Source organism: Eurypyga helias, unplaced genomic scaffold (assembly GCF_000690775.1).
Source record: "Eurypyga helias isolate BGI_N326 unplaced genomic scaffold, ASM69077v1 scaffold15861, whole genome shotgun sequence".
Taxonomy (NCBI): domain Eukaryota; kingdom Metazoa; phylum Chordata; class Aves; order Eurypygiformes; family Eurypygidae; genus Eurypyga; species Eurypyga helias.
The window spans coordinates 36,367-48,376 of NW_010231613.1; the positions used below are offsets into that span (position 1 = coordinate 36,367).

Below are 12,010 nucleotides of genomic sequence, written 5' to 3' on the forward strand. Positions count from 1 at the left end.
GAAAGAAGATATATGACCCATTTTACTAGCAGGCAGGACAGGAAGATAGCTCTATTGAACATTGTCCTCAATTATCTCCTTGTGGTAAATCTTTCAGTGTGGATGAAGTTGTTACTGACATGTGCTGATGAGCATATATATGCTGGCAAATTTGAGATGAGAAGTATGGATTCTTATTTGTAATCTTAAATGACTGAAGAGTTCATGTGATGTCTATGCAGAAAACCTCCCCAGACAAAAAGATGGGATGGGGAACTGCTTTAAAACTGGTAACTCTTGCTTGCATAGCAAAGAAATTGCCAAAATACCGAACAGCGAGTTCTAAAAACAGACATTCTTAATTCTGGGGTAGTAGAGCCCCAGTGTGAAAGTGGCATTCTACACTCATGGAGAAGAATTTTCAAAATCTTTTACTGCTATGAAATAATTTCTTTCAAAAGAAAAATCTGTGATGGGATTCTGATGTACAACTTACCAAAGTTAATTAGGTCTAAAATCAGTGTAATAAAACTGGAATCAAACTGGCATAGGATTTTCTGACTTGCAGCACCTGTAAAACACTCAAAGACCATGCTGCAAATATCCTCACATGATTTGAACTGGCAAGTTCCCAATGGAGAAAGATTTAGAAACTCTGGGAAAGCATGTGGCTTCACTTTTGCATGTATCCAAGTTGGAAATGTCACAGAACATCGAGAACCAGCAGAAAACCACTCCTGTATACTGTATGCTATCTTTAGGAACAGCTAAACAAATAAAAGTCAATATGGGGGTTAGGGTGGGTTGGTTTTTGTGGTTTGGGTTTTTTTTCCACATAGGATGAGCTTATAAATAATTCTACATAAATCTAAGGGCAGTTCTCCATCATTCACTATCTTTGCGCATATCTTAATTATTTTCCTTCGTGTTTTATTACCAAGAATCTTTAAAAATACATTTATCAGCTAAATAATACATTTTCTGTTGTGGTTTGTTTTTTTTTTTTCTCTATGCAGGAGATTTCGCTGTGCTGCTAAGCACAGGGCTCCCCACGAAGATTGCAATTATGATGAATTTTATAAGTGCACTAACAGCATTCTTAGGACTTTATATTGGCCTTTCTGTATCAACTGACCCATGCATTCAAAACTGGATTTTTACTGTTACAGCCGGAATGTTCCTGTATTTATCTTTAGCAGAAATGGTGAGAACTTCAGTCTATTGTTATATTTTCCTTTTAACATAGCCACATCACAGATGAGTGTCAGACAAGTGCAGTGGTTTAACTTGGAGGGGAAAAGAGTTCATAGACTTCTTGGGAAGAGCATACTGTCTGTTGTGTGTCTGTACAGTGCTTGGAACAACAGTATGGTTTTCCTTGGTGTCACTGCCATGGTAAGTGTAATTAGTAACAAAAAGGTGAAATGAAGGTTATTAAGAGGGTAATGAGAAAGGCATAAAGGACTTTTAAAGGGGGAAAGGTAAACAATATATTTTTAGGCCTGATAGAGTTACTTAGTAAAACAAAGAAACATTTGAACCTTCAGGGGTTTTTAAAACCTTGAAGAAGTTGGTTACCTTTTTTCTTTTTACTGCCCTTTTCTTTATGTATTTTTCACCCATTGTTTCAACATAATTTTGCTGGTTCTGAGCTAAAATGCAAGATGTTTTTCCTGTGCTCTTTCTGGCCAGACTTTCTATATCTGAGAGGTTTATATGAGCTCCTCAGTAATTCAAAACCCATCAGATTGTCTCTACTTTTCTCATATTTGCTCATCATTCTCTCAGTTCGATAACAATGACCTGACTGTAGCAAATAAAATGTGAAGATATACATTCAGAAAAAAGTTTTAGGACTGTGTAAGAATGTGATGGAATCATAGCTCATGCAGATGCCTCAGGCCACATCACTTATTGAAGAGATGGCTGACTGTTAGGCTTGTAGCAATGCAGAACTTAATTACCTTGCCAGTTTATTTTAAGTGTCATATAGCTCTTTAAAGTGTATTAATGGAAAGTTGCTTGCAAACTTCCTGAACAAAGACTGAGTATTTTGAGTGATTAGATCAAGAGAGGAGGGAAAAAAAGAGGTCTGTCTCTTCATAAATTATTACTGTGCTTTTCCCTGTCTCTCCGTTGTGTTTGCTACCACCCCCCATGTCATGCCTGAGATCTTATTTATCAGGTTCAAGCATAATAGTTGAAATCCGATATCGCATCCCAGTATTAGAACATATTTAAAAATCTAATTGTAATAATTGACCTTAGACCCTGGGTGTATTTTCATCTATTTTTGCTACTGTAACACAACTAAAGTAAACATAAAGTGTTGCTAAGAGCATATGAGGGAACTGCCTAAGGATTGTGGATGTGTCAACAGTCCAGACTGAGGTGGTAAATAAGAGACAAGACACTTTGTACCAAGTTGCATCTTGTTCTGATACAGAGAAATTTGGAATTGAGGCTGCCTACCTACTCAGAAGGCATAGTTTTACCTATGTGTCTAAGAATGGTTCAGGAATATTTTTTCTTCAGTGTAGGATCAGCATCCATAAGGGATCCACAAGCTCTCAGAACGCCACAATGTTTTTCCTTGAGTCTCTAAAGCAATGTGCCAACTGTAAATCCCAAGAGATGACTCAGAGACAGGGACATGTCTTCCCTTGTTCTCAGCTTGTCACCATAATCTTGTTCTTGATGTGGAGAGGAGAAGGAAGGAAGAGAGAGGGATCTTAAGTCTCTCACCTCCCTTTTATTAATAGGGATTCCAGTCAGCCTTTCTCTCCATATTGTCCAAAGAACTGCCACTGGGTTGCTCACCTATGTCTGATAGAAGTCCAAGTGTTGAATATCACAGGGATTATTTTATTTAAAAAATATTCCTGTAGCACTGCAGGGATCTATAAACCTGAAAAGATTTGTATGTTTGCATAGTACATCTCAAAAGCAAATCAGACACGCTTTATGTATTTTTCAACTTTCTGCACAGAAATAACTTCTGTTCCCTGCTGCATTCTCATCTACAAACAGCGATCATCAGTGTGCCTGCCAATGGGGTACAAATACTAAATGGTGTACAAAGCTTAACTATAATTTTCAGTATTTGTTTTATGGGCTTTCACATATTCATGTGCTTGTCAGAGCAGCAGTTAAATAAGACTGAACAGCCTTGCTGGTTTCTGCATTGAGGAACACTGAGGGGTATGAGGTGGTTGACATTGACAGGACAGCACTGTGAGGTGCTGCTGCAATTAGGGTTGCACAAAACCACTTTGGTGGTAATTAACGGTTTTCCATTTCATGGCATTGTAGCTCCATTTACATGCAGAGTAGGCTAATCATTTTAAAAATCTGAGGAAAAGGACAAAAGATAACATTATTTATATCTTTTATAATTTTTCACCAAGGAATTCTGCAAAACTTCATCTTCCCAGTATCTGGGGAAGGTGGAAGGGAGGAGTATTTTGTCTTGCAGATGTGTATGCGCAGGTGTAATATTGCAATGTAAATTGTTTGTTTTTTCAAGATATGTGTGTGAGTAAACAGAGTTAAGACTGTGGGTTTAGTTGTTGTTTAACTAAATTAAATTAAAATTAAATTCAATTCAACCCCTAAAACAAGCTTTTTGTGAGCAGTAAAGTGAGATTGCTTGGACATGTTATTTGTTTAGAGGTCATAAGTATAACCATAATCTTGCATTATTTCCGAAGATACTTTCATTAATAACATACCTTTTATTTAACTTAAATTAATGTAACTTAAATTTAAGTTGAAATTTAATCTGAATTGAAACATCAATATATGGAATGGAACAGACTGCCTCCTAATGAACTGATTTATTGACAAAACAGACACCTTTTCTTCTTGGAAAACAAACTTGAAAATATATTATCAGATTCTTAAATGAGTATCTATGAAGTAACCATTATGGACACTTACGAAATCACATGCATTGTATTAAACCCCAAGGACTGGGATGTCATTTCTGAGTGATTGTACAAATTGTATTGGTTTGTATGGCTCCTGACCAGAAAGACTTTCTGTCCAGTCTGAAAGGAGGGAGATGGAAGCAAGAAAGACAATAAGAATATCAAGAATGCTACCTCCTAATTCTTCATGTCTTTTGTCTGTTCATGCTAACGAGCTGGAGTGGGAATAGAGTAGTTCCTTGATTAATGATAACTCTTTTGCTTCCAACAGACTTCAAGCATTAGCAAGTGTGTTGGCATCCAATAGCTTGGATGTGGTGCTATATTCCCTTAATTTGTGAAGCATTTTGCATCTGCCAGTTGAATAGTCTTATGCTTCCTAAACAAGAAGCATGAACAGGCGAGTTCAGAGTGTGTTGGGGAATCATAGTTGATACTGTGTCAGCACTCAGCTTCTATTTTCAGATATAATAGTAATGTCACAATAGGTAGGGCTATGGAAATGTTGTGTGAGCTTGATACACTCACATAAGTTAGGTGGAAGGAGCAGAGATCTATATGGGACATGGGAATGGTACTACCTGCTGAGAATTCCTTTTTCAAAATTTCTTAGCAAACTTCTGTACATGAACATAACTCATAAATTGGCATTGATACCGATAAAAGAAAATACTAGTTTTTGCAGTGGGAGTGGAAAAAGTTTCCTATTCTATATCTTTAGAGAACTTGTTCACCCATGCACTGGAGATGAGGACAAAAGTAGACTGATTATAAGGATAAATTAGAAAGACCAAAGGTATAGACTGGAACCCTGGATTCAGGGCTAGGTCCTAATTAGCAGTTTTTACTTACATACAGAACAAAAAGCACATTCTCTGATCACTTAGAAGCTGTCAGTTCAGATCTTGATTTACATCAAAACTTTGAGGTGTTTACATTTGCTTTATATTAAACACTTCTGATGATCCTTAAATACAAATTAAATATCTAAGATGTGAATTTTTATCAGAATTTAAACAACTGCATGCTTGTACTGAAGATCTAGGATGTTTGGGCTTGCCTGTTATTTTTATGCAAAACTTGAAAGCGGAGGCAGATTTTTCACCATAGCTTTCTTTTGGGCCCCTGCCAACTTGAGAGAAAGAAAAGTACAGGAGAAGCAGACCCAGGGACCCCCCTCTGGCTGAGGGAAGGGCAAGCATAGCAAGTAGATGGAAACATAATCCATTAGCCTCCTTGGTCCACACCACTCCACTGTCTCCCTGCGGCTGATGCTGTTACAGCTCCTGTGAGGCTCTAAAGAGCAGAGGAAATAAGTACCTCCACTCGAGCGCAGGGTGGGAGGTGAGATGAGAGAGACCACTTGTTCTTGAAGTTCACAACAAATAGACAGGAGGAAAAAAAAAAAAAGAAAAAGAAAAACCCCAACAAAAATCTAAGGTCAGGTGCAGACCCTTACTCTGTATTTATATCCAAAATGGATGAGAAAGTATCAGCAGTCAGTAGTGTCTCCTCTGGTGTCTATAATCTGTAAAGCATAAGTACTGAAAGAGACTGAGGCATTAGTTTCACAGGCTCTATTGAGATACATTTTGCTTAAAACTTTGCTAAAAGAGATCATGTTCAGTGGAAGGACAATGTAAGCAGTTTTTAATATGATTCTAGACAACTGCTGATCCTTTACCTGATTTAAAACTTGCAGACAAAAATATTAAAGGTAATTTTTTCAATCATATTTAAAAAAATCTTGACTTGTATGTTTACTAAAGCCCAAGTAAATATGAGCGTTGTCAGTTAGTAAGGGCAGGATTGACCCTATATATAGTACTGAAACAAAAAAACCCTCAAACTAGTTTGTTCCCACAAAAGGGAATCACTGCTTTTACTAAATAACCATTTCCTTAGACAGCTGTATAAAATTACTAAAAACTATAGAAAAGTTAAAAAAATTTGGAATCTCCTTTATAATTCTTGTTCGTGCTAGTGAAAGAAACAAAATTAGTAGAACTTAATTAATTTACATATTTCACTGTCAAGATCTGTGTTGTTACAATGTACAGAACATGCTACAGATTAATAGCTATATTCAGAAACACGGGATTTTTAAAGTCTGCTTTTTAATGAAGTTTATCTTGTTTTCCCATAAGACTTTTTTTCCCAGAGATGAATATATCTGGCTCTCATTCTGGTGTCTTATTCTTTTTTTAGCTTCCTGAAATGACTCATATTCAGACACGGCGACCCTGGTTGATGTTTCTTCTACAGAACCTTGGATTACTATTAGGCTGGCTTTGCCTCTTACTTTTGGCTATATATGAACAGAAAATTAAACTATAAATTTTCTGTTGAAAATCTTTAAGTACCACTTATGACAGTGGGTAGCATTATTCACAATTTTGTCATGTCTGCTATAGTGATATATAGTGATATATAGTTGCTCAGATTTTTATATCTGAACAGTAGATAACCATTTCACTTCATTAACTTATTGTTCAGATTTTGTAATTTTTTTTAAATATGAATGTTTAGAATTGTTTTATTTGTTACTGAGTTTACCAGATCCCATGCTCAAACTCACGTGAGCTTATGATTAGTTTTTATTGAGACTGTTCTAGTTGAATGCTCTGAGTGATCTCTGCCGGTCTGATTGAAGAGAAGAATAAAACACTTTTATATGCAATAATTAAAGTGAACTAACCAGAATTGAATAATTTGAAGCAGAAAAGTTTGTTGCTTCTTAGTACAGAGGATAAATGCATTTTTATAAAACTAAAAAGTATAGCAAAACTAAACTGTTAAATGGCATACAGAAATCTCATTATAATATCTGCATTATCTACTTCGTCAACATGAAGATCCTCAATAGTCAGATCTTACTGGTCCACTGTGGCAGGTAAAAAAATGACAAGTGTAAATGTTGAAGCTTATGACGCAGAAATCTGAGAATGCCTTTTTCTGACTGTGATGTAGTTTCTCATGCGTGTGATGGAATCCATGACAGTCAAGCATTGGATTGTGGTTAACTGAGTAACAACCTTCTGTGTTATCCCACCTTTGATGGTTGCTCATAGCAAATGTTTATGAATTATTATAAGAAATACATTTAAATTCTTTTCCCCTGGTATCCCTTCCAGGCTCCTCAAATCGAGGGTTTCCTTGAGCTGGATGTTGCTTCTGAGCTATCATGTTTAATAAACACCAATAGTGCCTTCCCGTCAGCAATTAGCTTATTCAGCATGTCATGTGCATTGTGGAAAGAGCTTTTTCATCTGGCTAAAGTGCATGTAGCTGTGGTCTCTTGGGGCCTCACTGCAACTCCTCCTGTCTTGAGTGATTTTTGTGTAATTAGTCCTCTTGATTTCAAGGGAATTCTGTGTAAGTTGAGAAGACTCATTTAATTCAATATTGCAGAATCAAGCCTGAAACAAATGTACAAATTCTGCCGTGTATCTAGGGTGCTGAGCAACTTCCAGGAGGTACTGAGCAACACTCAACTGTGCGATTTCTTCTACTTACACGCTATCAGGTTCTGGTGTAAGGACTTCCCTCTACCTAATTTATATTTTTGTATGAGAACTGAGATGCATTCTTTCTCCCTTCTCTGATGAACTGTGAAAACAGGGAGAGCAAGTTACAGAACAAATGTGTTCTTCATGCAGCAAGTGGATATTTTCCTTGTCTTAACTCAAGTTTGAAATATGGCTACATTACGACATGATATGATCGTCTCACAACGTGTCCTGTGTTTTTTTTGACAGCTCCTAGTGAAGGTACAATTATTCTCATATTACAGAAAGGGAGTCTACCCTCTTACAGCACTGTCAGTTCGCAAAGGCTTCATGGGCACTATGCTACCTTAGCATCAAAATTTAAGGTGAAAATAATTCTAAATTCCATTGTTTACAATAGCACAGATTCATGGGCTTGGGGACGCCTAGACATGCACAGACTACCCTTGGGAAAAATACTTAAAGATAATTTTAAACGTAGATATGCAGTCATTTTCGGGGCCTGTTAGTTTTGAGAATCAGTAGCGAATACCCCAATGCATATCTAAATGTATATCTACGCATTTACGTACCTTTAGAAACCTTGTCCCACACAATTTATCCAAGGTCACATAGGAAGTCTCTATATGACTAGGTAAATTAACCCAAAATGTTCTAAGTAAGTCCCAAAGTAAAATCCTAGCTTGTTTTATTTACATATGCAAATAATTATGACTGCTTTTTCTGTTGGTTTAACTTTGAAAGATGAGTTGAAAAACCATGACTGATGCTCTTCTCAAAGTTTACATTTTTCAGGAGTCTGTGATTCTTTTAGTAAGGTAAGATTTTTTTTTTTAGAAAGTGATTTCCTATTATTTCATCTGTTTGTATTGGCACCAAGCCACTCCATGACCTTCAGCTGTGGCAGTCAATTCAAGCAATAGCAGGACACCACTGGACGTAAGCAAAATCTATTCTTGTCTCAGATGGTGCAAATTAATATCGGAAACATTTGTTATGTCAAAAAGCAGAGCTACTGTAGTTTGAATGTTTATGTATGCTTAATGCTCACTACTGCAGAAAACAAGATTACCATCATCTTCGTGTTTTCGCAGTATTAACTGTATTCTGAAATATTTTTCTACTGTTTGTTAATGTGTCTGAAAGAGGGCAAGTAATTTCTGGCAGTGTGGACTTTAAAGTTGCATATGAGCATAGGTTTGCCTACTGACATGATCTGTGAGCATATTGCATCTGCATTTGTTCAAAAATTACCATCTTTTGGCTATATATATTTGTCAGTTTTTTGATCACATTTAACAACCAAGTATATTTACACAGCTTCCACCTCAGGCACAAATACGTTGATCAGAATGTCAGTCTTTATTTCTGCCACAGAGCTCATTTGCTTTTTTGGTAGTTGTCAGTAAGTGAAGGGTTCAGTCACCATTTTGCCTGGGTGTCAGGTCTGAACAGCGGAAGTCTCGTGAGCACATGGAAACTTGAGTTCCTATGGCACCTGTGAGAGAACTTCCCTCACTACTTAAAGTTGGTGCCTCTGCTGTAATTCTTTTGACATCAGTGTCTTTAAAAAGATACTGAAGGCGGAGCATTAACACACATAAACCAAGACTGGACTGTATATTCGGAACAACAGATTGTACAAAGGGCAGGAAACTATTCCTGTAGGTTACTGAATTAGAAAACCAAATCAGTTTAAACCCAAAGAGATCCACCTGCAGGATTCATCTTCTTTGTCAATGTTCTCTGAAAAGCCCCAAAAAAAGGCTGGAAGACAACATTTTTGGTCCTTACAAAAGAGAAGGTGGGGCACAAGTATTCTTATGATGCATTCTCTTTTTGTTTGTTTTAAATTCTGCAGAGTTTATTCATACAGATTTCAAACAAGGCTCTATTTAAAGCCAGGTATTTCTTTCTGTTCCTCCAACCTAACAGACAGAGAGCATAATATGCCAATGTTTTCATTGAGTCAAATCCTGAGTAAGGACTGCAGAACTTCATCACTTGCAGCCCTTAAATCATGGCTGGGTATCTCGCAAAGAGGTATGCAATTACTCAAGCAGATGTTATGTGCTTGATGGAGAGATTACTTGGTGAGGTTTTACAGCCTGTCAGGCAGTTCTGACTAGATAATCATAATGTTCCTTTGAAACCCTAAAATATATGAATCTCTGGATATGGGTATCTTTCTGGAAGAAGCTAGTTAGTATTTCTCTCTTTCATCTATTCTTAGTTTTCAGGAACTCAAGATGGGAGAAAAAAAAAATAGAAAATATCTTGCTTTCCTACACAGAAAATGAGAGAGAAAAGGAAAGGTTGAAAGAATTTCTTTGCTACAGTATTTTTTTCCTGGAAGTTAAATGGCAGAGTGCCTCATAAAAAATACTTCCAATTCCAAATTACCAGGGCTGCTAAGCATAAGAGAGCAGATCTTGTACCTCTCTTTTCTGTATATGCTACACATTACCCAGTGACTCCTAAGATAAATAGTACCTTCTTTCCAGCCAGCTATGCTAATGCCCTTAGAAGTTTCTGGAGCTCATCTGCATGTTTTAAATACTGCCATTTATTCCTTCACTCTATTTCATGCTTTAGGCTCAAATGTGGCATTTCTCACGGATAAAAAATGCCTTATTCATATAAGAAAACATGGTTAGTTTTGAGATGTGGTTATAAATATATACGGATTGTTTTTCCATCACCTTGCCATTGCTTTTGGAAAAGCATAATTAACATTGTAAGGATTTTCAGCCTGCAGCTAGAAACCAAAACCAGGTTCATATCAAAGTGAGGATTAGGCTGATAATCTCATAACAAGGGCATATTTTATCAATGTTGTTAGCTTCCCTTGCTTTATTGTAACCTTTTGTCAAGTCTGCCTCTCATCTTGAAAATAAGCTGTCTTCTATTGTGAGTGTGGCTGTAGGAATGTGACTACAGAAAATACAAGCGGTAGTTGCACAATGGCCTTAATCAAAACAAAAAGTCCTGCAATTTATTTTACTAGACCCACCTTCATTCCCTTCTCCCCAAAAGAACAAAAAACTCACAGGCAGAGCTGTTGCTCTGGGTCACGTAGGAGAATGTAAGAGGTGCCTTCTTCCTTTTATGTCTGTGATAACAGGACCGAGCACAATGGGAGGCCCCGTGTAGACGTCTGCTGGCATTGAAGTCCCTGCCAAGCTCCCGTCGGAGGCAGCACAGACCAGCATCCTGGTGCAGGGGTTGGCGGGGCTGGTGCCGCTGCCTGTTGCAGAGATGACAGGAGACAGAGCAGGAGGGGGCATGCTTCAGCACAGCACTTCAGCAGCTGCAGCACAGGGATCAAAGGGTTTATAGCTGTCTCTATCATTCTGCAGGAGCTCACTTCAGGGCATATTCTCAGACAGTTCATGTTGTCTTGGCTTTGGACATGAAGGATATTGTGAAAGCGATGTGGCTGATAACCCTGTGAGCGCGGGTTCCTGTGGTGCCATCCACAGGACCCTGACAGTCAGGATGACCCGCTGGAATGCCTCTTCTCTGCAGAGGAACTTCCCACAGTACTCTCATAAATAAAGGACAAGGCCTGTAGTCATGACCAGGGTGGTCCACCTCCACGTTACAGCTGCAGGGCACCCAAGCAAAGCTCGATGTGGCAATCCCTCCTCCCCAGGGTCTCAGCTCTGACATTGCCACAGCATTAAGCACAGGATTACCTGGCAACCCAAATCTACTTAGCAACCAACTACACAGCAGCCCAAGATAATGCTGACCAACCACTAATCCAGCTACAGACACGTCTATATGTGACATATTTTGTCCCACTGAAGCTGGCTGGAGAACCCTCCCTCATCCTTTTCTCAGGACGCAGCCAAAACTATCCTGACCTATCCCAGAGAGATGACAAGAGATATGCACAGGGGAAAGGGGCAGTCATAATAATGACATATTCCAGTCTTAAGAGTCTTAACACCAAATTCTGCTGTCTCACCATGGACTCTCATGCTGCAGGGAAGGCACCAGGACAATGTCTGCACTCATCTGTTGGGTAGCTGCCCAGGCTGTCCTCGCCAGTGTACGCAGCAGGCGAGCAGCAGCCGTATCTCAGCCCTGATAATTGTTTCAGCATCACCTAGGCATGCCTGTTATTGTGTACCAGATATGGCATCCGCCAGCGCACCACCTCACATGAAAACTTTTTGGCTTTTCTGGCAAGGAATTGCTAGTCCTGCCACCTGCTTGTCTGCAGCAGGCAAATAGCATAACCCATATGGTTTGGGCCATACTGATGGTTTTGAAGCAATGTGTTACAACTGTTTGTGACTTCTGATGTTCCCAAAGGGCAACAGAGCTTTGGAAATTTCACTGAGAATCACACAGAAGGAGATACTATCTACACCATGGTACCAGCAATTTGACTCTTGTTATTTAAGAGACAATGCTGTGAGTAATGAACACAAAGACAAGTAAGTAGGTTTTTTTGTGTTCCACACTGAAGTGTGCTGGTGTTGTCTGGGTAGTCTTTGGTGGTTTTATCACTAGCAACTGATGGTATGTTCTAAGTTCAGGACTTCAAAGGCTATCTTCATATGCCTCTAAAAAGGTTCAGTA

General features: G+C 38.4%; 1 protein-coding gene across 1 annotated transcript in view; it reads left to right on the forward strand.

Moving 5' to 3' along the window:
• The window catches only part of SLC39A12 (solute carrier family 39 (zinc transporter), member 12), a 33,485-nt gene extending 26,767 nt beyond the window's left edge, over positions 1-6,718 (forward strand). Inside the window, exons 11-12 of the mRNA XM_010161143.1 lie at positions 996-1,183; positions 6,117-6,718. Of these exons, the coding sequence (XP_010159445.1) occupies positions 996-1,183; positions 6,117-6,245 (317 nt within the window). The 3' untranslated portion in view covers positions 6,246-6,718. The remainder of the gene's footprint in view (positions 1-995; positions 1,184-6,116) is intronic.
• Positions 6,719-12,010: the final 5,292 nt, after the last annotated feature.